General features: G+C 33.0%; 2 protein-coding genes across 3 annotated transcripts in view; both read right to left on the bottom strand.

Moving 5' to 3' along the window:
- Nucleotides 1–5,266: 5,266 nt before the first annotated feature.
- LOC140062947 (protein dead ringer homolog) lies at nucleotides 5,267–21,735 on the bottom strand. Its single transcript, XM_072109340.1, has 7 exons — nucleotides 20,768–21,735; nucleotides 19,923–20,543; nucleotides 16,818–16,890; nucleotides 9,224–9,407; nucleotides 7,633–7,886; nucleotides 7,241–7,435; nucleotides 5,267–6,454 (listed from the first exon to the last, which is right to left on the bottom strand). Exons 1-7 carry the CDS (start codon nucleotides 20,801–20,803, stop codon nucleotides 6,297–6,299), a joined length of 1,521 nt encoding a protein of 506 aa, XP_071965441.1. The 5' UTR covers nucleotides 20,804–21,735; the 3' UTR covers nucleotides 5,267–6,296.
- Nucleotides 21,736–21,863: 128 nt separating this feature from the next.
- The window catches only part of LOC140062951 (large ribosomal subunit protein uL22-like), a 35,766-nt gene continuing 31,058 nt past the window's right edge, over nucleotides 21,864–26,571 (bottom strand). The window contains exons 1-6 of one of the 2 annotated variants that reach the window (XM_072109343.1): nucleotides 26,431–26,470; nucleotides 23,681–23,732; nucleotides 23,522–23,562; nucleotides 22,788–23,021; nucleotides 22,499–22,595; nucleotides 21,864–22,055 (exon numbers count right to left, since the gene is read on the bottom strand). In XM_072109343.1, coding sequence (XP_071965444.1) covers nucleotides 21,916–22,055; nucleotides 22,499–22,595; nucleotides 22,788–23,021; nucleotides 23,522–23,562; nucleotides 23,681–23,720 — 552 coding nt within the window. In that variant the 5' untranslated portion in view covers nucleotides 23,721–23,732; nucleotides 26,431–26,470 and the 3' untranslated portion in view covers nucleotides 21,864–21,915. Of the gene's footprint in view, nucleotides 22,056–22,498; nucleotides 22,596–22,787; nucleotides 23,022–23,521; nucleotides 23,563–23,680; nucleotides 23,733–26,430; nucleotides 26,471–26,571 lie in introns of those variants that run through there. The other variant, XM_072109344.1, reaches the window with a different exon arrangement.

Here is a 26,571-nt window from a genome sequence, read left to right as displayed (position 1 = left end):
CAACGTATAACTAAAGTTATCGAATAGCTTACTGTTAACAGTCACCGTAACAACTACAGTAGTTACCATATTATTTATGAATATAAAGATTCATTTTCAATTAACTCATACTTTTATCTCAAAAACAATATATATTATGCGCTATATAAGAACAGACTATTTTTTATTATTTATTATCTACCAAACTAGTTTGACAAAAAGTGTGATATGACATCATCATGTCCATATATAGGCACATCACATTTGTTGTCACATAAAGTTTGATAGTGTAGACAGAGCTTTACGATCTTACTTAGAATCGTAAACTTTTATATGTTCTATCAGGAAAGATTATGTGCCAAAAAAACTCTCGTCGCCTCGTGTCTGCCTTTCGTGTGACATGAAACTTGAAATTCTTGATTGAGGAAGATGAACGATCCAATAATACGATATTAATAATCTATTGAAGAGGCCGCAGGTCTGGGAATTAATACAATCTAACCCATTGTCCTTGGTGGGTGTCTATATAGCTATTATTAATTCAAGAAAACCATATGTTTTCTATTATGTTAATGTTTTGGTCATAGTAATTTTAAATCGTTTGTTCAGTTTTAATTGGAAAATTAACGTATTAAAATCATATGAAGCAATCAAAGTGACGTTTTGATCATGACATTAAATGGTCAGAAAATAATTAATATAACGGGACCGACAATTTTGGCCAACCTAATAATAACTATTCAGAATTAAAGTGTGCATTAATATTAATAATACGCGTACCGCGAGCATTGCGTTATCGCCTTATGGTTTATTAAAATAAAGTTGCCATCGAAAACATTTTTGTTTAAATATGATGTGTCCGACGGGTTAAACAGAGAACTCGGGTACAGCCTATACAATTGTTACACTAAGTCATCCGTTAATCTTTAAAAACGGAGGTCCGGACCATTGAACACTGGTTCGTGTGCACTTGCCAGTGCGTCATGTTGTGTAGGGCGTTGTCTCCATGAGATTATAGAGAATTATCCGTATATCATCATTCATTTTACAGTATCATAACCAGGTTTTAACTAAATGCTAACCATTAGATGATTAGTACGGTAACATAATTATATACAGGTACGATAAGCAGTGCAACATTATGTCTAAAGCTCTATTTACACTATCAAACTAGTTTGACAAAAAAAATATGATGTGCCCAAATATGGTAGTGATATGACATCATCATGTCCATATTTGAGCACATCACATTTTTGTTGTCACATAAAATTTGATAGTGTAGACAGAGCTTAAGAAACGTGAAAAACGTTTGTGTCTCCACGTAACAACATAATTTGAATTCGACCTTTTGATAGAAAGGCTGAAAGGGTGTAATTTCTAGGTCTGTATGTTCCCCTGATAATACATCGTGTGCTAAACACTACCGTCTCGTGTCCCTGTATGTAAGCCCATCGTCTACGCGTTCTGATCGCATGACCACATACAGATTTCCTTTATTGCAATAATGAACTTAGCGTTGATCCGGCAACTTGTTCATTTGTATTCTAGAATCACCAAACGAATCATTTGAAATGTTCCATCTGTTATATTACCGGCAATGTGTATTCTATTTAAATCTGATGAAACAAGGCGACGAACACGAATATTTAACACAATGGGGGTACCAGCTACGGGAAAATGTATCAGACACAACTTATCAGCTTGGTTTCCACTAGAACTGAAGGACGTAAGCGCATTCAACGCAAGCGAGTTGACCAATCACAAAGAGACAGTTCAGGTAATCCATTGCTTGTGATTGGTCAAATTAATTTAGCTTGGTTCCCACTAGCGACGCAACGCAAGGACGTAACACAACGTAAAGCTTGGTTCACACTAGAACGTAACGCAAGGACGTAAACGCAACGCAAGCGTTTTAACCAATGACAAGCGAAGTTATAGACAGTTAGCAATCACAAGCGAACAAGCCATCGCTTGTGATTGGTCAATTCACCTGCGTTGCGTTATGTCCTTGTGTTGCGTCGCTAGTGGGAACCACGCTTTAGTGATTAGACCAATAACAAGCGATGGATTATTCGAACAGTGGCTTGTCATCGATGAATTCGCTTGTAATGCGCGTACGTCCTACGTCTCTAGTGGGAACCACGATTTACGTTGCACTTACGTCTTTGCGTTGAGTCCTAAAGCGTGGTTCCCACTAGCGACGCAACACAAGGACGTAACGCAACGCAAGTGAATTGACCAATCACAAGCGATGGCTTATTCGCTTGTGATTGCTAACTGTCTATAACTTTGCTTCTCATTGGTTAAAACGCTTGCGTTGCGTTTACGTCCTTGCGTTACGTTCTATTGGGAACCAAGCTTTATGGAGACCAAGCTACTTTTACACCTCGGTCGATTGTTCTCACACTCACACACGCACACAAACATTGATATTTTTATTATTTTTTATTTGAATACATCATAACAAATGCACGTATTATATTCATCTCATCCAATCGGAAAGTATCGCATACATTCTCTGACAGATTGTTAATTGAACTTAAAATTATTATATATACAATCAACAATCGACTAATGCACTTTTATTGCTTATTATAGTATGGTGCCAAGTATCCTTAAACTTTACAACAATGTGTCTCGTCTGAGTTAAATCGAAATTAAATTAAATATTCGCTTTTATTCACATTCAATTATAAAATGTAACAATAAATATAGTGATATGAGATGTAAACGAAAATCTAAAGAGCATTTATTGTTGTCTATTCGCTTGATTTCATCCATTGACTGCCAATCTTCTATATTACTTAACCGAGTTAAATTTATTCAACTTTTATAGAACTATTATGCCAATAATCCGTTTAATGGCATTATATTTTATCTCAAAACACGAAGAAATTTCTTTAGATAACATCGCTATTATAGATAATGGACAAGGTAGGTCCTATCCCTATTCACCACGGAGAGAAATGGAATTCTTTATAGGTTAATATTAAAGGAAAGAGACTAAAATATAGCAACCGGTTACAAATTATAATCAGGTAATCTAAGTCTATATCCTATGATTATTCAATCCAATTAATTCAATCCCAAGACAGGTGTGCAGAATCACTGATTTAAATCTATAAAGTAAAAAAGTCGGGGATTCAATCCGGAGATTGATTCAATCATGAGACAGGAGTGAAAATAAATGCAGTTACAGACTGCAAATGAATTTCAGTTTATAAGAATTCAACCAGGAGAGATTGATTTAATCGGGAGAACGGTGTAAGAACAACTGCAGTTAGAGACTACAGAGTAATTAATGTCAATAGAATTCAATCCAGAGAGATAGATTGATTCAATCCTGAGACAGGTGTGAGAATCACAACAGTTAACATAAAGACTAAATGTAATCCATGTTTAAGGATTCAATCCGGAGAGATTGATTCAATCCTGAAACAGGTGTGAGAATGCCTACAGTTATAGACTACAACGTAATCTAAGTCTATAGGATTCAATCCTGAGACAGGTGTGAGAATGACTACAGTTACATACTAGACGTAGGCCTACAATCTAAGTCTATATGATTCAATCCAGAGAGTGTTTGATTCAATCCTAGTCAAAGGTGTATTAAATGAATAAATAAATGAATTTATAGGAGACCGAAGAGATAACATGGTAACAATGATAGTCCTACATACATTTTCTCGTTAATATATTCCCTAAAGGTATAATATAGTTCACTACGCGCCAATGAGATTATTATTACTTAGGTTTATAGCATTTACAATTTGCATTGTCATGGGTAAATAATAGTGAATTCAAGTCGAAATGATTATGATTTGACTCTCTTTATCCGACATTCTCTAAAGCGAGACTATTGCAGAATTTCACACGAAAGAACGGATTATTAAGTGGAATAATAGATATTATACTATTGTAGTCACGTTTTCAAAATATTTATATCAAGCATAATTGTGTTGAAAACAGATTTAAAAGTGCAGACATTAACACAATGAATGTCATACACCATTGATGTACAAATCAAACGATATTATTATCAAAGTGAATTTGAAGTGAATAATTGAATAGTTAAGAATTGTAAACCTACAAATCATAATGGATTCTGAACTATTTTTAAATAGTTAAAAATATATATATTTAAAAATATAAATTCAATTACGAGTGTACAGTAAATATGTTTTCATTCGTATTATTATCAGTGGCGGATACAGGATTTTTAAATAGGGGGAGGGGGGGGGGGCGATTGAAGCAACTTAAACTAATGTTTCAAACTGTTGAGGGTTTGTCGACATCCGACATGGGTGTCACCCTTAAATCCGGGTTCCAATGTTTTAACTAGAATAAAAAATCATCACACAAAATAGAATAATGACCACATTTTAACAGTACGATTTTAATATCTGAAGGTTGTTTATATACATGTAAAAGAATTAAGCGTACTTTATTAAGTTTTCTCAAACTAATATTTACATATTTAAACAATCTTAAAACTCTTAAAGTAGATTTGTTTGTGCTTAACTAGTAGGCCTACTACTACAAACTGGAGTTGTGGTAACTGAGTGGTTATGAAACTATACAGAAAAACCTGGGTTCAATTCCAGATATAAAAACAACTCCTTGTCCACTCAGCTGTAAATGAGTATGTAATACTAGGGCAGATAAGGCAACATGGAAAGAATTGGCCACCTTACCACATGAGGCAAAGGCTTACCCTAAACTCCTTTCTAAACTATCAAACTTTATGTAACAAAAACATGTGATGTCCCCATATATGGACATGCTGATGTCATAATACTACCATACTTGGGTATATCACTACCATGTGCACATCACACTTTTTTGTCACATAAAGTTTGATAGTGTAGACAGAGCTTAAACAGCTGTTTCTTCCACGTTCAGAATGAATACAGGACTGAATTTTACTTTTTGTACTACAAAAATGTATTAATGGATTGATTATTTGAAATTTAATTAATTAGGAATGTTTTATACAACATAATACTCATTTCGTTTTTAGAAATACTCACAAAAAGTCACAATGATTAAAAAAATATACATGAAATAGTCTAATATAGAAATTATTCAATTAATTGCGTACTATCATCTTTGTCTCAGCTATTAGGAATGTTTTATACATATAATACATGTCTTATTGACTTATTGCTTTCAAATGTATTGATGCATTTACTGAATGATCAATGGCTCCCCATTAAAGATGTATTGTTCCCTCCCCGCCCCCCCCCCCCCCCCCCCAAAAAAACCCCCATTTTTTCTTGAATATGCCATTTTTATATCGCACAATAGTTATTTACTTAAATTGGATTAGAAAAAATTTATTTACCTGAAAAAAACTGTAATTTATATAGCAAAAAATAGTCAAATTGGCTGCCAGCCAATAGGTTTTTGGTTGAATTTAATCGTTTATTTTGTCATTTTATAAGTGAACACATGATTTTTTCGGGTTTTTTTTTCCTACAGAAGGGATTAACTTTGTTAATCCTCTACAAAATGGCCTATTCAAAGTCTGATTTTATTAATCTTCATTTTTTATGTTTTTGGGGGACAATACATCTTTAAGCAACACATTCAAGATACTTATTTTAAAATTTAAAGCTTTATTATTTCCCGTCCATCATGACTTCTTCCTCGATGTCCTATCTCGTCACCTTTGCTCCTCTGACAAATTATTGCTATCTGTCCCAAATTTCCGTACTAAGCAGTAGATGCTCAGCTTCTTTGTTGCAGTCCCTCTTTCGAACGAACTCTCAACTTCTGTCAAACGTTCACCTACTTTGAGTCATTTAAAATTAATTATAAACTCATATCAGGATGCAATGGCCAATATCTTTTTTTTGGAATCAATCAATCAAGTAACATTTAATTCATAATAATAAATTAACAATAATGTTATTAAACTAAGTAAGAGGGGCAAAATTCCAAAAAAACAAAGCTTGTGTGAGGCAGCCCATGAATGACAGAATACAAATCTTTGATTGTTATAGTACTGGGTCACATCCTATTTTAATATTTACAAGTTTTAAAACACATACATTTTTATATATTTTGGAAATACGCCGAATGTTTTACAATATCCCCTTTTATTATTTACAAGTTTTAAAACACATACATTATTATACATTTTGAAAATACGCTTAATGTTTTACAATTTTTAAAGTAATTTATATCAGCCTCTGCTTTTTCAACTTTTGTAAGTCCTTGATTAAACATACATTGTTCATGTATATAAATAAAAAACAATTTAGCAGTGACTGTCCATAAAATTCCTTATTATTACATTGTAACAGATTCCCTGATTATTTGATGTTGTGTAATGATGTTCTATGGTGAGGCATGCTTGTTACAGCATGAGGATACAGAACGCCTTGATACAGAATTCCATTGATTTCCATACTAATTACCATTGAATTGTCAGATCTGGATTCCAGCATTGGTAACCCACTGCCTTGTTCACCTAAAAAATATAAATCAATTAACGTTACAATTAAATGAAAATGTATGCAATATTAACATAACAGTGAGTGAGTGGCCGAGCGGTTAAGACAGTGGAACCGTAATTACGTAGCCATAACATCGGCAGGGGTTCGAGGCTCACTCACTCCATGGTTCTGGTGGTAGAACGAGTCTTCTCGGATAAGGACTATAAACCGTAGGTCCAGTGTACACATCTAGCTCGTGTGCAGTTTAAAGAACCTAGTACATCTTTCGAGACGAGTAGGGGGTTACCCCGGTGTATTAGTACATCACAGCCACTAATCACCAACTGGGCCCTCTGGGAGACCAGTCTTTGACTGAAGAGGTTACCCAGTATAAATATAAAAAATATAAATTTCAATTCAATTCAATTCAATAATTTTCCATTTCAAATTGATATTTCGTGTTTAACAAATGTAATATTAGTAAGCTTTGTGTTTTTCGGGATGGTAGACGAAGGAGATGGAGTGGAACGTGTTATGTCTTGTCTCTACCATCATGGTCTGATAAGTTACTTTCTCACAACGGCTTATATTGTAATTATGTTGCTAAAACTCTGACTACACTATCAAACTTTGTGCAAAAAAAATGTGATGTGCCCATATATGGATGACGTCATATCACAACCATATTTGGGAATATCACTACTTTATTTGGGCACATACCACTTTTTTTGTCAAACCAGTGTAGACAGAGCTTAAGAAGCTTAGCCAACCAATGTTGTGCTGTAAATAAAAATGCGAGTATGAAATTATTTTATACTTACTTTTGCTACTTGTGATTTTGAGATGCGTTGAGGGATATAAGAGATGATGTTGTTGCGTTACGAATCTGTGGTAAGCTTCATCAGACAGGAGAGAACGCTTGGGCGGTAGAGGTCCGCCATGGTCGAATAACGGGGAATGATGTAGCTTTGACACAGACTGTGGACTAGGTGTTGGAGGCTGACTTTCTTCATCACCTAAACAAAAATATCATTTAATTAATTTAGATGGCATAGCTAGGTTTCCAGTCGCGTACAAATTGTATCACAATAATTATTTTACATTTTACTGAGCATGCAACAGTACTTTCATTCGTGGAATGGAAAAAATAATGCATGGCGTGTGATACAAAATCAACCAATCAAATGGCAGCGTAACAAAATAATGTACTTACCCGATGAGGATAAATTTGACGGAATGAAACCTGGAAGTCTTTGAGGTCTATAAAAGCCTGGATGAGTGAGTGGAATAGATTTTGCCATTGGAATCATTGATGGCGGTGGTGAGTGTGGCTGGTGAGTTACATATGCAGAAGGTTGATAGCTACGACGACCCTCTCTACGATTATTATCAATGGCGACTTGAAGTTCAGACGGCGTGCTCAGACCTTTGGTTTCACACTCGTAAGGATATAAATATTTCATATATCTGTAATAATACAAAACAGTATTGTTTATTTTATTTTTTAATTATTTTAAAATTTTATTCAATCAAAACCAACAGCGATAATTACCGCCACTAACAGGTTTGATACAAACAAAACCAGGACTGTTTAAAGCACCTTGATTGGTCCTAACATTGATCAAGGGCTTCTCTCGTCCAGTGTCCACCTTGACGAGAGGAAAGGCATGGGCCAATACATCTGAGGCAGATACTAGATGCAGGGGCTGCCATAAGAGTCAGCAGTGCATGATTTCAAATGCCTAACGGGACCCTAAAGCCGTATTAAGCAATTATACGTCCTCTTTTTACTATGGGAACATTTCAACACTATCCCTTTTTGATTTTGAGTTACAGTATTAACAATGTGAAAACAAATGTTGCGACACTACAATCATCAAGCCTACTTATATTAACATAATAAAAACACACTTAATAGGAACTTAATACCAACAAACATTATTTCACTTTTAACTTTATTTTATTTTTATTTTTTTTATTTTATTTAATTTTCAGGCAAACATACATGACAACACAGCGGTGCAGCACCCTGAGGATTGCCATGAGTGCAAAGCACTATCGAGATGGCTCTCCATATACTGCACTAGAACATATAAGACAAACATATACACAAGATGCTCTACATAGACAAAGACTTATTATTAAGTCTTTGGGAGTGGAGTTGTAAATTGTCATGAGAAAAAAACCCTGACATATGACAGGACTTGAACCCAGGACCCTTAGATTGGTAGCCAAGCATCATAACCACCAAGCCACAGCTCCACTCCACTCTTTCTAAATGTATTCTATTGGGTAATTCAACAACACAATTGAAACTACATAAAATCTATTTGCAATCAAAGTATTAAGTACAACTAAAATTCCATCTAACTTTCTCTTTTCTTTTCTGCTTTTGGGGATCCGAGAATATAAAAAACATGAAATAATTTAGTAATTTAAATGTTATGTAATACAGTGGGCTATAAATTTTAGACCAATTTCTAATATTAATAATTATTATAACTCAATTTGCAGAACATTACTTTATGTCAGTAGCCAGGGGGCTTGTAGCTGAGAAACAACCCCCCCCCCCAACCCTCCCACCTTTTCCTGAATTATTTTCAAATGAGAGAGAGAGGGAGCCAGTATGGTTAACTCACTACAATTTTTTGGCCAATCCTATCTAGCCAGCAGGTAAATTATTATCATCTTCTAGGCTAGGCCTAAATATCTTTTCTTCAGTTGTTTAAGCTTGCACAGCTTACCCCATTATTTTATTATTTGCAGAAAAAAGTACCACCCTGCAAAAGGGTAGGTATACTTACTGTGTTCTGAGTGTAAATGCAGCACTTGTTATTGACGATGGTAGATTCAGTCCTTTTGTTATCTCTCTCCACATCTTTTTATTGATGACTTCTACCAAACCACCCTTGGACGTCACTAGTTGGAACAGTTCGTACAAGTCTAATACTTGCTTTGCCATGATTGGAATGCGATTGACAGGAGTTCCTAAAAAAAAGGAAACAATCATTCTTAATTTAGTTTCATTGTTTATTGGTCCAGAATTTATGATTTAACTTTAATCAATACACAATTTACAAAAATGAAAAAAAAACAAAAAAAACCAGCACATGTGACTAACACAATTTAAAAGTTGTATTACTAATAAATGTTTAAACATTTGAATCGGGTAAAAACAAAAATTGGTATCTTAAGGTCTGTCTACACTCAAACTAGTTTGACAAAAAAAGTGCGATGTGCCCAAATATGGTAGTAATATTTCTAAATATGGTAGTGATATAACATCATCATGTCCATATGGGCACATTTTTTGTCACAAAAAGTTAGATGATAGTATAGACAGAGCTTTAAAAGATGAATTCATGGTACACATAACCTAAAACCTGACTGATTAAAATAAAATAATAACAAAAACATACAGTAATAATATAAAGAAAGGGTATGACAAAATATCTAAATTAATCTATCTGAAAAAAAATAGGGCCCATGAAAAATTGTATATTTATTATGGTTCAATAACTTTTTTTTCCAGTAACCAGTTAATGGATTTTCCGTATGATACAAGTGGCCAGTCAATCCCACTTGGCAATAAAAGACATCCATATATTGTTTTACAATTATAAGTTCAATGGCCTAAAGTGTGGCTTTTCTGAAATGCTGTAATGTAAATGATCAAGAAGGAACACATTTTTTCAGAAACTTTTTGCTATAAACTTTAGTTTTCGTTATTTAGTAATGCCAAGTATGCACAACAATTTGACCAATCACGAGCAACAATTTGACCAATCACGAGCAACAGTTTGACCAATCACGAGCAACAATTTGACCAATCACGAGCAACAGTTTGGATTATATTCATTGCTTGTGATTGGTAAAATTGTTTTGTTCTTTATGTCCTAGCCAAGTTATAAGCACTAAACATAAACAAATTGTATAGACATAGTCTAGTAAGTTACAAATTAAAACTTTTAAAAACATTTTCAAGCACCTCATATTTAGGTAAGCACCATAGTCAATTAAATGACAAATTGAAACTTCAAATAAAAATAATAATATAAAATAAACAAATAATAATAAATAAATAAACAAATTGTGCAAGCGCTACCTAGTTGCATAAGCGCCTTAGTTTAGTAAGTGACAAATTGGAACTTTAAAAGATTGTGTAAGCACAGCATGATAAAGTGTATTATGCTTCAAAGTCTAGATTGACAGAAAGCTGATTGATTGCCTAAAGGTAGAAAAAAAATCAATTGGAACAGATTCATTGTTTCATCTTGGCCAACATAAACAATACGCCCAATTATTAAACCACTTCTCTGTAAAGAATATTGTGGGAAATCAAAATTATAAATATTTTTGAAAACAATTGAGCAGGGGTATCTAAATAGTTTTGTTAAAACAGGAAGAATGAAAGGAAACGGTGGTATGCCTGTGTTTGCTTAACATTTGACAATTAACGTTGACAATTCTGAAATTGTTTTTAGTATGTTTTGTCAAGTACCTGTGAATATTAAATTGTTTATAATTAACAAAATGAAAGTTTATTTTTTGTCGAATGGACAGGTGTTCTTAGTTTACATGTTTTATAGACGAACCCCTATTAATGGGACTCGATCTTTCGGGAATCAACAATGCTTTTTTTTTTATGCGTTAAAAAAAATTTGAATCAATCAATTTATTACCAGTTACTAATTAATAATCAAAATCATAATAGACTATACTCCCTAAAAAAAGTTTTCTTATGGTGCGATCAAAATGTCCTACCTAGTCAAAAGAAACTTCTGTCGCAAATATTTTGCAACGTACAGTAATAGCAGTGCACGCCCACATGCTTTTTTTTACAATCGTGAATGACATGAACACAACAAATCAAAATTTAAATAAAAAACAGATTAATGGCTGCATAAATCCAAAAATGCAATGATATTATACATTATCTGATATTGTAAATATTTTTAGAATCATAAAATACACTTTTAACCCCAATGTCCCTGAAAAATCATGAGGATAAATTTAATAATAATAGATATATCATAACAATTGGCATAATATTGCTTTAGAAAAAAAATACAGAAACTAATTGTGGGAAGTAATAACTGAACTATGTAAAGATAAGATCCAATTGAAAAATTATATGGCATAAGAGGCGGAAAAGTTTGTTTTCGTTATCAATTGGTTCCCATAATGTTAACTACTATCAGTTAAATTTCCTAGTACATAAATGGAGTTGTGAAATGTTATATTTCCTTTGACGTGACTGACCTGGTAATAATACGTCCACCTGAGATTTCCAGGTCATCTTTAATGATCCGGACTATATATTTTTATTATTCTCAGAAATAATAGTTTTAAACAGAAATGTTTGTGTTAAAAATGCATTGTATGTAGATTTTATATAGTGTTTTTATTATATTATAAATAAAGTATTTCAGTAGCTAAAAAAATATAATCTTTTCACAACATAGGACATGAAACACTGTACATGACACGAATATAGAGGATCAGTAATCCATACTTTCTACACTGGCCATCAATGATTTTGACAAGATTTGAACCAAAGAGCCTGGGATTGGTAAGCAATGATTTAAATCACCAAGTCACAGTTCCACGAATTTTTTCTTTTATTATAATTTGTAAAATTTTACTATAAAATATTCATTTTGGTCACCAATGAATAAATAATAACCAGCTTCTGCACCCACAAAACTATAATTCTATACAAATTATAACTATATCATGAAATTAAATAAAATGTAAAGTCAGAGCAGCCATAATATTGAAATTGTTGAACTTGCAATGTTGCTTATTACGTATTTGTTCTACTGTATAAGAAACAAAAATTAAATTAAATTGCCATTTATAGACACTAATCCTAAATATCATGTCATGTATGACCTAATAGTAATACCATGAAATAAAACAGATCTAAATTGCTGTATGACAACTTCCATGTTGACTGACGCTAGGATCAATAAACTAGCCATCAAAACACTTATTTTCTTCCTACTCATAAATATAACAATAAAAATGAAAAGTCACTACGGCAAAATTAAAAATAGCAAAAGAATTATCAGAATAATATGAAAAAATTTTGTAGATTCCGCTAAATGAGAGAAGAATGGATAAGAAAAAGAAAAGAAAGAAAGAAAACATCCAAAAAGCCAACTTGTGCGAGAAGAGCTGAAAAGATTAACTCAAGAACAGGAAATATGTAATAAAAAACTACTCCCTGGTTTCATTTTATTTTTTAAAAAGTTGTGAAGATCGCTTTAATAAAATCCTTATTGACTGAAATAAATTAAACATTTTGTATTTGAGTGAAATATCTTACTTTAAGTGTGATTGGTGAATATGGCCACTGGCCTTATTGACCTAGTCTTATCAGCCATCAATCTCTACATAAAGATACTTACTGTAGAGTATTACATAATAATGAAAAAACACCTTTTTACATTTAACATTAGTAGAAAAAGATTAATCCTTATAACTATTTGATTAAACACTCCTCCTTCAAAGCCTCCAATCAATTCTACAGGTCTAAAAGAATACCAAAATCCAAAACAAAGCCACAACTAAGTTGAAAGATACACTTAATTAACAATGGTAGCCTACATTGGTGCGGGTGATTTTATTAATGCCAGATTACCACTACTAAAAGCTTACCTGTACATTTCAATAAAAACAAAAGAAAGAGCATTTTTATGCACTTAATCCTTATCCATCTGGTGTCGTTAAACAAATATTAATTAAAATACTGATGAGGATGTGTTTATTTGAACTAGAAAAGTATTTCTCAATAAAACTGGCTAAGAAAAATATTAAGGTTAATTACGGATAGAACTGCAAGCATTTTCCCTTTACAAAGAAGTAATTACTACTTTGAAAGTTTGTTATTAAAATTATCAAGAAATAACTGGTTAAAGATATTATTGTTCCCATGACAAAATAGTACGGGCCTAAATAAAACCAGATTAATTTCTTCAAAGAGAAAGGGCTATTTTCGGTTTATCCAGGTAAGCTGGGCAAGAAATATTAGACTCATCAATAAGCATAATCAATTGCATTAACCACCAATTACAACTGGATATTTCATTGATTTCTATCTCTTTATATATACACTATACAAAAACTCTTTTGACTATTTTTAATGGAAGAAAACCAAAGGTGTTATGATAATTGTAATTGGTGTTAATTGCAGTGCCAAGTAATAATTAAAGGAACAAGAGACAACGGTTGATGAGATGAGCGAAAGATTCTTGATTGATTTACCAAATAATGTCTATTTAGTTATACTAAATCTATATAATATGATTAAACAAAATGTGGGAAGCATTTTGAGCTTAAATTATATTATTAAAAGTGTCATACTGTACGTATTGGCATAAAGCTCTGTCTAAACTATCAAACTAGTTTGACTAAAAAGTGTGATGTGCCCAAATATGGTAGTGATAGGCCTACACCCAAATATGGTAGTGATATGACATAACCATGTCTATTTTATGGGCAAATCACATTTTGTTTTCACATAAAGTTTGATAGTGTGGACAGAGCTTAATATATGTGAGCATGCCTGTAGGGTCATTACTGGTCTAAACCTCACTTAGAATCAAAGAAAGATAGGCATATAAAGTCTATTGTTGTTTTCTCCATTTAGTAAAAAGCAAAACTCTTTTGTTCTTTAAGAAATGCAATTTGTATCAATCTAGTTTCTTAATACTCAAACAAATGTAACAATTATCACCTGTACAACATGTAAACAGAAACACTTGATATCCTGTGTTTACCACCTACTAAAGTTCTTTACTAAATCTTTTTTTTAATAGCGGGGTTCACATGGAACTATGTCTAGAAGAAGTGGATTTAACAATTTTCACCTAACTGGACTAACCTTGTCTTCCATTATTTGTACACATTAAGTCCCCTTGGAGATTTTCATTTAAAGATTAATAAAATGGTATTATATTGATTTATAACTTTTTCTGCAATCACAGTTTGATAACCGAGTAATTATCTAAAAAATCAAAAACCAATAAATAAAACATTGAAAATATCTCTATGAGAGGTGAAAAAGAAAATGTTGACAAATTTGTACGGGGACTATGTCAATTGATACAGTTCCATATAACCATTAAGTCAGTGGTGTAACGCAGGGGGACAAGACCCCTAATTTAGCAGTTTAAGGGCCCTCCAATGCTAGGTAATTGCATTGGGTTGATACAGTTCCATATAACCATTAAGTCAGTGGTGTAACGCAAGGGGACAAGACCCCTAATTTAGCAGTTTAAGGGCCCTCCAATGCTAGGTAATTGCATTGGGTTGCTCATGCTCTGGAGCCCCTTAAGCTCTGGGGCCCCGGTTTACCAGTCAAGACGTATAACCCCATGCTTGAGTATGTCTTATATGCTGAAGGGTTAATCCCAACCACTAATTTACAATATAACAGTCGGACATTGTAAGATTTTGGTAAATCCATGGTTGTAATCTGACTATAACCCCCACTCCCTAATTTTTGATATATTTTGTACTCAGGCCAACTGTGAATGTGTAAATATTTAGATCAACCTGTTTCTTTTTTCAAGGTTAAAATGAACCATAAAAATGTAACAATAATAACTTTATTATACATGGATCAGATTCAGATGATTGAGTTTATAATAAATAACATCACAAAACACTTTATAAAGTACAGAAAGGATTTAAAAACACAGAAAGACATTAAAACCACAGGCAAAACTTTGAATAAAATATACAATACAAATATGCTCAGCCTTAAAAAACCAAAATTGACACGGTTCAATGCTTGCACGATCAAAAATCTTTTATCTGATCCGCTTTTATCAGATTTAATGTAAAGATTATTGACAATTAATTTGAAGATACTTTGGTGGGAAACTTTATCTTTTAATAAAATGATTTTAAAGTATTTATTAAATATTAGGCTATACGATTTATGGGAGCTTTGTGGTTTAGCATTTGAACAACTAGAAATAGTTTCAAAGGAAAAATGTTGTTATTGTGTGTTTTCTATACACACAATATTATTATGTGTGGAATTATAAAAGGTTTTTTTTTTTAAATTTATCTGAAGGGCAGTACAGTATATTCCTTGCGATAATGAATGTTGCAATCTTCGCAATTCTTGAACATTCTGATTCATCACAATCGGGGTAATTAGTAAAAACAGGTCATTAAAACGCATACAAGTAGTTGAAAACAAAATCCTAAAACATCTCCTTCATTGAATACTGAAAGTTTTTGAAATTATTGTCAATAAAAGTGAACAAGCAGTTATAATAATTAAGACATTTTTGAAATTCTGGCAACACACAATATGTACAGTATATTAAATCATACTCATTTAACTGTAGTGTAATTGATACGGGCAAAGTAGAATGTATTACTAGTTGATCATATAATGTTGATAAAAATCAGTGAGAGCCTTTTTAAAGTAGACCTATTATTAAGGGAACAAACACCACGAGGACGCAACAGGGTATCCCTACCCAATACTATAAGAGGGATTTGAATAGGGATTGGCTGTAGTGTTAACATATTTCCCCCCATTTAATAAGAAAGTGTTTAATAAATATAGAGTGTCCCAAATCAATTAATGTAACTCATTATACACAAATTTCATGAAATTGGAGTTTGTAATTAAACCGTACAAATCTTAATTAATGACATCATACGCATAGATTAATTTAGTTGGATGTAACAATTTCATTATCAGTAATTAATTATATTGGAACCTGTAATAAATCAGTTTACTACAAGGAGACGAAATGGATTAATTAATCATCAATTAGTATTTAATTTAAAATCATGGTAAATGATCTGGTAATTGTTGATAAAACACAAAAAAATTGATGCCAAATGCATTGTTATAATAAGATCTAAGAAATAATTTACATCATGTGACTGGATTTGTAAGAGAAAGTTGTGGCAGATCCAGGATTTAAAATAATGAGACACAGCTGAGCATATTCAATATCTTAAAGCAATACTATCAGTATCATCAAACTTATGTACAAAAAAATGTGATGTGCCCATAGATGGATATAATGATGTCATATCACTACCATATTTAAACATATCACTACCATATATGGGCACATCACATTTTGCTGTCACAGAAAGTGTGATGGTGTAGATAGAGCTTAACAATTGTAAAATTAAGTGCTAAACTAAACCTAATTGTTCTCGAGCCATTGTATTGTTGCCTTACTCCCCCCGCCCCACCCCTCCCGAGCCATTGTATTGTTGCCTTACTCCCCCCGCCCCACCCCTCCCGAGCCATTGTATTGTTGCCTTACCCCCCCCCCCCCTCCCGTCTTTTGATTTTGAACAATTTGAAGTGTCTCTTTAGAATTTCTGAAATAATAAATTCCAAGATCTTACCTCTTTTTTGCATGTACAGAAACAATTTATCTAGGAATACTTTTCGAGCTGGGTCATCAGTGAGTTCATACAACTGAAAAATATAAAAATAAAACAATGATAAAATCTAGTCACCAAACTTAACTCTTCCTCTACTAAACATAAAGCTCAGTCTACACTATCAAACTAGTTTGACAAGTGTGATGTGCCCAAATATGGTAGTGATATACTCAAATGTGGTAGTGATGTGACATCATCATGTCTATGGGCACATCACATTTTTGTGTCACTTAAAGTTTGATAGTGTGGACAGAGCTGAAGATGCAATTTTGTATAAAACAATTTAATATCAAATATTAGATTAGTTTTGGACTTAGCCTTAAGCCTTAGTTGAGTGGTGTGTTGCGAATATTATGAAAGGATACATCATTAACAATATTTAGTTACATTCTATTGCACAGTAAATATTAATATTTAGTAACATTTCAAAAAACAATTTAATATCAAAGTAAAGATCAGACGACAGGAAAGAAATTATTAGATTAGTTTAAACTTGGACTTTACTAATCGTTGAATATTTGATTATCGGCTTTTGGTGCCAAAGGAAGTCTTTAAGCATGTGTATTATTTCCTTTCTTAATCCGGAAAATGCTAAACACAGAAAACCCCATTAAATTGAAGGCCTTTGAAATCCCCACGGAAGATAATATGTTTAATTGTCTTATTAAAATTTGATGTGTTTGCAGTGTTTTTAAATACTTTTTATCATTTTTTTTCTCTCTCCAATACTTACTTTTATATTCTGTAAAATCTAAAACTATTTAAACCGAAGGTCTTATAATCCCCAAGAGAAGGGTTTCGTTCTCAATTATCTCATTATTAAAGTTAATTTCTTTTACATCATTCCATCATGTAAATACAATGTCATAAAAAGATACAGTCAACGGTTGTCACCATTTAGACGCTATGCAAATCAAAAACCCTTTAAAAAAAAAGTGAACACCACTTAAGAGGAAATCTGAAAGAGTTATTAACTTAAGTGAAATGATGGTCTACCGTCTTGCTACTATGTAGAACAACAAACTATAATGTTTGGTTAAACATTTTGAAAATAAATTTTATCAAAAAAAAAACAAAAAAAGAAAAGAAGTACCAATCAAGCAATAACATTTATATTAAAATATTATGCTATGCTATGTTATCCTAAACATTCTTTTGTTTCACAATGTTAACTAAGGTATATCAAAGAAACTATAGTAGGTCATACCATATGCTAGAAGGGAAGCAGAAAAAGAAGAGAACTCTATAGAAACAGTAAATATCACTTTCAGTAGAGTTTTTCCATTTCCAATGCACCTAGTAACTAATTGTGATCCAAAAATAAACTTTTAATTAAATGATTAGACCTCAGACAATAGCAACAGTTTTAATTGGCCTTGTCTGTGATCATCGAACAATGTCTCAGATATCTGATTTTACAACCAGTGAATATTGATTGAGATATCTTTGGTGAATTTAATTGCATCAACTGGTTTGACATTTGCATTCAACAAGAAGTGCATTGTATGAGACACCAAAGGTATAATGAATAATTAATACAATATGTTCAACTAATTAAGTGTTTTTAATAAAGTTATATCAAACCTAAATTGGGTAAACTCACGTTTGATGGCTACATGTAGTTAAAATCCAAATTGTTAGGCCTAATGATGACTTAAGATTTAACAAGCTACCTCAATTGTTTTACTATGATGGATTTTAATGCAGAAAAGGAAAGTAGAGTATAGAAACTCTTTTGCAACACTCTTTTAAGGGAACACATTGTTGGGTCCTGAAAGTGACCTCTTATTAGACTGAGGTTCTTTCTACTGCATCAGTACCATAAATCTTCTAATAGTAACCCACACTCTAATAGTAACCCCCCTTCTAATAGTAACCCACCTTAAGTCAATCTATAATAATAACCCACACACTAATAGTAACCCCCCTTCTAATAGTAACCCACCTTATAAGTCAATCTATAATAATAACCCACTACTCTAATAGTAACCCATGGGGGTTAATATTATAGTCACAAAAACTGTTGACAAAATGACAATTATGAAGACTGGTCGTTTATGATGCAGCCGTATTTTTAAAACAAGGAGATAATAAAAGTTGATTGATCTCGGGAGTGGGGAGGATTGATTGTTTTTGAGTTTGTAAAATAAAGTTAGAGTTAAATTATTTATTCGTACAGTTTTATCATTTTGCTATAATTTGCTGACTGGAAAATTTGGGGTGGGTTACTATTTTCAGGTGCTTAATTTAAGATTAGTAACCCACTACCCTAATAGTAACCCATTCTAAATAACAATCAAAGAATAATAACCCAGGGTTACAATCAGAAGATTTACGGTAATAATCATAATTGCCTGTATAAAAATAATAATTATTACTAATATCAGTAACTAAAAGAGATGATATTGATAGTGGAAATAGTGAATTGTAGCATACTATTAAGAAATCAATTATATTTTAATTTAAAGAGTAATTAAAAACTAAGTAGATCAGCAAGGACATTCCCAACTAAAAGGCATATTAGTCTGGCAAAATTGGAATTACTAATACTACTGTAAACCTAATTAATAATGACATAACATAGTGTTATCAATGTTGTCTATGATAGGAATGCTTTTAAAAAAATAGTGTGATGTGCCCAAATATGGTACCGATATACCCAAATATGGTAGTGATATGACATCATCATGTAGAACCATGGACATAGGTCCATGGTAAAACAATAGGATTTATGTGAATGATCAAATTATAGTTTTTTCAATGTCAATGCTTTTTGCATCATACTGAATTAAAAAAACCTAGCAATTAAAACGATGAAATTTAAAACATTTAAACATTATTAGTACTTATATTTAATTACTATACCAAAAAGTTTAGAAACCTATACGGCAGTAAAAATGATACGGGCATAAATTTGGTAAAAGTTCTAAATAATTATTTCTATGCTAATTTATATGAATTTCATCACATTTCTATTTTACAATTCTTGTACTTTTTCTTACTAAATTCTTTTCAAATTAAACAAATACAAAAGCACAAAAAACAAATACAATTTAAAATAACTACCTGTTTGAATTGTTCCTCAAAGCTCCAATAATCAGACAGGGAGCTATTCTCTTCACCATCTACTACCAGTTTGTCCTCCGTCTCAACATCTCTCAAAGAAAGATCTGTTGGTTCATCCATCATTGATGGTCTATCAAAGTCTAGATCTGTTTCTTGTTTTATGTTAGGTTTTCTTTCTGATCGTGGACTGACACTACCACGTCTGTATGGGCTGTCACTGCAATGTTGATATGGACTCCTGCAGCTAGGACTACGCGGACTTCGACTGGGAATGGATGGTATCTCACTGTTCCCCATATCTGGACTTTTATTATGGGATGGAAGACTTGGTTGATATGGACTACGGACATCAGATTGTTGGAGGCTGTCACTGTCTTCTATTGCAGGAGACCTTTCACCATGTGATAATGGTGGTGTGATTTGACCATTTCTAGGATGAACTTCTTCTTTTGTTAAACTTAAATCTGTTGGTTGGTCGACGTTTAATTCTGTGTCCGAGTCTTCATCATCACTGTCCGGCCTCTGTCGTTTGTAAGACGTAATAAAAGTCTCTCTAGTTTCATGATAATGTTTTGGGATGTACCTCCCATTTCCATAGCTTGCTACTGGGATTAATACTGGCTGCAAAAAAAAAAATCACACAATTATGTACATGTTACATTCAATACCTTGGTAATAATAACCTCTTTTATTTATAATTATACTATACAACATGCTTACGTCATTTACCTAATGGTAGCAGAGGCCTATATAGGCTAGGCCCTATCAGTATCTAGAGTAAGTAGGCCTAGTAAGTAGCATACTTAGTAATTTACTTGTAACTAAATAAATAATAAGGTTCTTACCGGAGGAATTCTACCATTTACTGCAGACTCCATCATTCTAAAGTTTCCTAATTTCAAATCACGAATTATATTATGATAAACACTTTCTCCTACTACCAATAAAGTCAGAAAGTCATAACATCATAAAACAACGTAGGCCTTTGTAAATCGTCGACGATCTTCTACACAGTCACACTGTTGTGGCTATGTACATGTGGTCAGCTGTCTGTGTATCAGTGTCGTGTAGGCCTCTCAAAGATAAAAGCTCAGATAACACCAGCAAAAGAATGATGTTATATCATTCTTCTATTTCAATAGGCCTATATATATAAGTGATACTAAATGTAATCGGATTTAATCAATCTGATCACCAAACTGTGCAGAAAATCTGCTCAGAACCCTAATTATTAAATCCTCCTATTTACAACACATTCGATATGCACCGATGCACACACCACGCTTTTGTTTAAATTTAACGACAATAACGAACTTTTGTACAAATATAGAGGGCGTACTATATAAATATAAAAATACTGAAATGCAAATTCTCCAAAAGTATAATAAACATCACCATAGGGTTTATATTCCAAGATTTGTTCACCAGTAATTTGAGTTATTTATCAATAATAAATAAACAAGCACTCTTGTTACACTTACATTACAAGCACCTAAATTTGTTGTTTTTGTTTAGCTTCAAAATCTTGCTTCATCAATTTGCAACTGCAGTACAAGAACAATTTTAGTCTGAAACCAGTGCCACCTATCCTAAAACTTCTTTCGATTGGTGTCTTTTCCATAATACAGTATTTAAGTTTAAAATGACAATAGAACAATTTTTTGTATAGTATATAAACGTATGATTCAAATTATTACTGTACTTTATGTTAAATTTGCATTATTATATTGACCCTTTTGAAGCAAAACATCTGGGATTACTATTTTTAATTTAAAGGGTTAGTTTCAGTATATTATGTAAAAGATTAGGTAGATATACAGTATTTGACTTTTAAAAATCCTTTGGAAGCCATAGTCAATTTAATCCAAGTTGTTGAAGCTGCATGGAATGTATAAAACACGAGAATACAAATTCACACAATAATAAACACAAAATTCGCAGTGAGGAATCCTTTTAAATTTATTTATGCTACAGTTTGATTTAGATGTTAGATTTAGTCTCTTTGCATCATTTTTTGTTTCTGCATCTTCTTCTTTGAGACTTTCTTTTTCTTTTCTTCCTCCTCAGGCTTGGGAACGATGGTTTCACGCTCTGACAGGATAATCTCAACATGGCATGGAGAACTCATATAAGCTGAAAACACACAAAAGAAATGATAAATACAGGCTAACTAATAAACAAAAAATTTTCTCTAGAAAAGCATTGTAATAGGAATCACCTGAATAATCAAAGCTTGAAATTTAATCGAGGACAGATAACTAGATTTGAATACATCATACATAATTCAATGTTATTATTGGAAGGTTATAATAAATACTTGCTATATCAGGGGTGTTTAAACAGAACAAGGGGTTAACCTTTCAGACTTGCGTGATTTACACGAGTTTTTAAACGGATAAAAATAGCAAAGATGGCTTAAAATTCACATAATCTTCTATATAAAGGTTTGATTGTTTCATTTATTGGTTGATTGAATTTAATTAGTATCAATAAAAATGCAAATAAAAAGTTAATTTTAATCACTAGCTGTGAGAACTTTTCTAGAACCATTACTGAACTTTGTCCGAGACACTTACGATTGATTCTTCCATGGGCACGGTACGTTCTTCTCCTCATTTTTGGGGCTCTGTTTACTTGGATGTGATCAATTACCAAAGAATCTACATCCAACCCCTTGAAAAAAAGTTTTTAAAGTACATTAGTTTGAACATTAAACAACAAGATGAAACAAATATAATACTGTAATAACAAATTATAATATTTTATATGAATTTAATACAAGCTATGCTTCCATTTAGACTCCTTCACTTTATATATGTTTATTAGGAAAGTGAAATAAATGAAATGAAATCAGTAAACACTAACCTTGTACTCTGCATTGCTTTCAGCATTCTTCAACAACTGAAGCAGGAACTCGGCACTCTTGTGTGGCCATCGTCCCTGGGTTGTGTTCCAAGCCTTAGCCTGTGCTTTACGTCCTGTAGATCCATTGTATCGTCTGAATGGTACACATTGCTTTTTGGCCATGACATCCTTGAGAAATCGGTTTGCCTTGCGGATGTGCATGTGTTTGATTACTTGAGCCGTTTCTCTGGTGTTCTATAAAAATAAAACATGAATCTTCTTTCACAATTTGCACTACTAGTTTTGCTATTCATAAATAATTCATTCCAATAACATTCATCATTATATATCTATGTAACTTACTGATGCACGTATAAGACCACTCTCCTTTGAACATAAAATCATATCCAGTTCGTCCACTGATTTTATTCCGACTTCAGATATTAAAATTAATAGTGGTGGATGAATATCCAAGTGCCACATCTTGCATGAAAATTTATTAAAAGTAAGGTGGTGGACTAAACGAAGTTGACAAACAAGTGTGATGTGCCTAAATATAACTTGTATGATATGACATCATTGTGTCCATATATCGGCACATTGTTTTCGTCACATAAAGTTTAAGCTTTATACAGTATTGATATTGTCTAACTTTTGTAAATTAATAATCAAATCTATGCATAACAGTCATACAAACAATATAGTTTTTTTTCGCCATTCATTTGTTTATCTGTATACCTATATTAATTTCTTACCTTGAAGTGAACACGGAGATAAGAGCCTCGAGCCTTACAAGCTGCAATAACAAATATTACTAACATTAGCACCATTAAAACTAGTTGTAACAACATATTGACAAATAATATGCTTCATTAGATACTTTTGTAGATCGAAATATTAATTAATAAACTTACACTTGGCAGTGTTATCAACATCATGCGAATAGCGAGTCATCCTGAAAGGCTTCTATTTAAAAAATAAATAAAAATGTTATCTATTGTTTGCAATAAGCGGTGAAACAATATCATGATGATTATTAAATCGGATACATCATCCAATTCCAGGACAAAGAAGGAATTCAATTCAACTTTACAATCTTTTCTCATTCGGTGATTAAATCTAGCGGAGTGCATGATGATTGTAGGCCTAGGCTTATTTCATACTCAGGGATGTAATTGTGCAGGGCGGAGCCGGGCGGGGCCGCCCTGCCTAAAAGCCTCCCGCCCAGTCTAAAGCTAATTTTAAGGCCTTCCGCCCAGCGTCAGACGTACCTGTCCGCCCACCCTAAATTCCTTTTTTTTCCGCGAAATATCGGGCATATTCTAGCTAACACAAGCTCACATCGCACAATGCAGAAGCCTAGCACAAAACACACAGCTTTGTTGAAAATCAACCAAGCAGAACTGTCATGTACTTAATGCTGATTGGACGGTACGCTCAAGTTCCACTTGAGTGAACATCACAACCTAGCATGCAGCTTGCTAGCTTTGCATGCTGTGCACGATTTTCTTATCTCCTCTGTATGAATGAATCATGGAGAATATTTAAAAAAACCGGCGAATTAAACTGTAGGCTAATCAACCGTTCCACGCCGACTGCTTTGTGGAGTAACTTCCCGACTACGTGTATTTATTAAAAAAACATTGAATTGAAACATACTATATATCTTGTACTGTTATTATTTTTTATTTTGTGAATTACATCATTAGCGCGAGTATACTGTAGTATGGCTCGGATGATAGCCTAGATCATTCATCGCCCAGGCCGCAGACCTGGCGAAATGTACGTTCGTTCATGTAAGTACATCGTGATGTTTTTCTACGTGGTTGTTGTGCGGCATGAATATCAATAAGAGGTTTTTATCTTGAAAAAATATTCTCGGCTAAATCGAACAAATTTATTTAATTCATGCAAGCTAGCTAGGCCTAGGCGTTCTTCAGGGGCAAGGTAACCACAAAGGCAGTTATGTTTAGGTCCAAATGGTAGGCCTACACTTACACTGTCAAAGCATGGAGGTATAAACCGGGAGGTACGTATAATTACGTCCATGGTAAAAGTAATGTTTTGCTTTATTAAAATCATTCACCTGAACAATGATAATATTATTAATAAAAAAAAATGTAAAAAATTACACATATAAACCATCATTAAAATGAGTCTTATAAAGGTCAATATAGCAAATTTTTTCAGGGGCCTTCCGCCCCTGAACCCCGACCGGGGGCCCTTGGCGGCCCCCTGGCCCCCAGCCTAAGTTCCTCGCTTCGCTCGCAAGCTTAGTAAAAAACCACCCTCAAATTTTTTTTTTTCCACCCTCAAAAATTCTTAGCTACAACCCTGCATACTGCTATTAAGAAAAATTATTTTATAATCAGACCCCCTATTATAATCTAGCATCTGCCATCAAGCCTCTACTAGTTATAGTACTAGGCCTACTAGCCTACTACTACTACTACTTCTAGGCTAGGCCTAGCTAGGCCCTAGCCTAGGGGCCTAGGCCGGCGCTACTGCAGTTTCGCACCACACTGTTGTTTCTTCGATTTCTTGCTTAATTTTGTTCTCACGCCCACATCATACAATTTTGGGCCATTATGTAACATGTTCCCATGATTTAGCCACCGTTATATTACCTTTATCACAATAAAAAATGCCTTTCAAAACAGTTCTTTTTCCGCGAATACTTGGATCGAACTGTGGCCATTTTAGAATCAGAAAATTGCCAGAAATCAATGCATGTTTTATTTTCTGTTTTTATTTTAAAACTGCAAAGAGTGGTGGTTTTTTATAAAGAACCAGCTGAACATATCAAAACGGCGACGATACAAGTCCGTACATAAAACATTGATAGGAACTATTAATAATATGAATAATAATACTAATAATGAGATATTAATTTAACCTCTATTTCGCCAGCTGAAAACATTTCTTGCCTTTCAAAATTAAATAGGCATAGGTTATAATGTGTAATCGGATTTTATAACACTGCCCTCTATAGTTTCTACATTTTTGGGGTGAAAATGAAGCATACATTCTGGCAATTAAGTGATAAATATAAGATGGCGAACATTTCGCAGTGTGTTGACAGCGAGTTCAGTATTGTTTTGATGTTTTGAAAAGTATTGTTATTTTTAAAAAATTACTTCGTAAGTGGTCGAAACGTATAAACATGTTACATAATATTATGTTGTAAGTGTGAAAAAGGGAAGTTTAGGTGAGAAATCGAAGATACAACTGACTGTGTGGTGCGAAACTGCAGCAGTAGCGCCCCTAGGCCTACTTACTACTCTCTAGGCTAGAGTAGAGGGCCTATCATCCAGGCTAGGCTAGGCTAGATAGGCTACACAAATAGTTGGCGTAATTACAAACTCAATTCTTAATGAATGTAGTTGGTTAAGTTAGTCTAGGCCCTAGCTAGATAGGGCCGGTTAGTTCTGTCGGGCGCTACTGCACTTTCACACTGAAATTATTTATTCATGATAATAGGCCTAGAAAGTGCTTGGTGTTTACACGTAATTTTTAATGTTACAGAAACTGTTTTCGATTATTAAACACTGAATCAAGATCATAAAATTATATTTATAAATATAGATATAGTTAAAACTTTAAAATGTAATTGAGTGCACTTGATTTAAATGGATTTTTCAACTCATTGAAGGAAAACACTTACGTTTTCAGGCGATACGCTTTGAAAGAGGAAGTAGATGGTATTATGGGAAGAGAAAAGGACTTGTGTGCAGTGAACTATGACATGCGGGAAGAAAATTAAAGAAAAAAGAGCAAGAAGAGAGCTACCGGTAGGTCTAGCTAG

This window comes from Antedon mediterranea, chromosome 11, assembly GCF_964355755.1.
Source record: "Antedon mediterranea chromosome 11, ecAntMedi1.1, whole genome shotgun sequence".
NCBI classification, from domain to species: domain Eukaryota; kingdom Metazoa; phylum Echinodermata; class Crinoidea; order Comatulida; family Antedonidae; genus Antedon; species Antedon mediterranea.
This window is presented reverse-complemented; position numbering and strand designations above follow the sequence as displayed.

Bases quoted from the DNA above. Each gene is read 5' to 3' on its own strand.
- LOC140062947 (XM_072109340.1), bottom strand. From the start codon at position 20,803: ATGATGGAGTCTGCAGTAAATGGTAGAATTCCTCCG. The intron at 9,408-16,817 runs GTAAGATCTTGG...CCTTTTTTTTAG, and splicing joins TCTGTACATGCAAAAAAGAG to GAACTCCTGTCAATCGCATT. The intron at 7,436-7,632 runs GTAAGTACATTA...ATTTTTGTTTAG, and splicing joins GTCAAATTTATCCTCATCGG to GTGATGAAGAAAGTCAGCCT.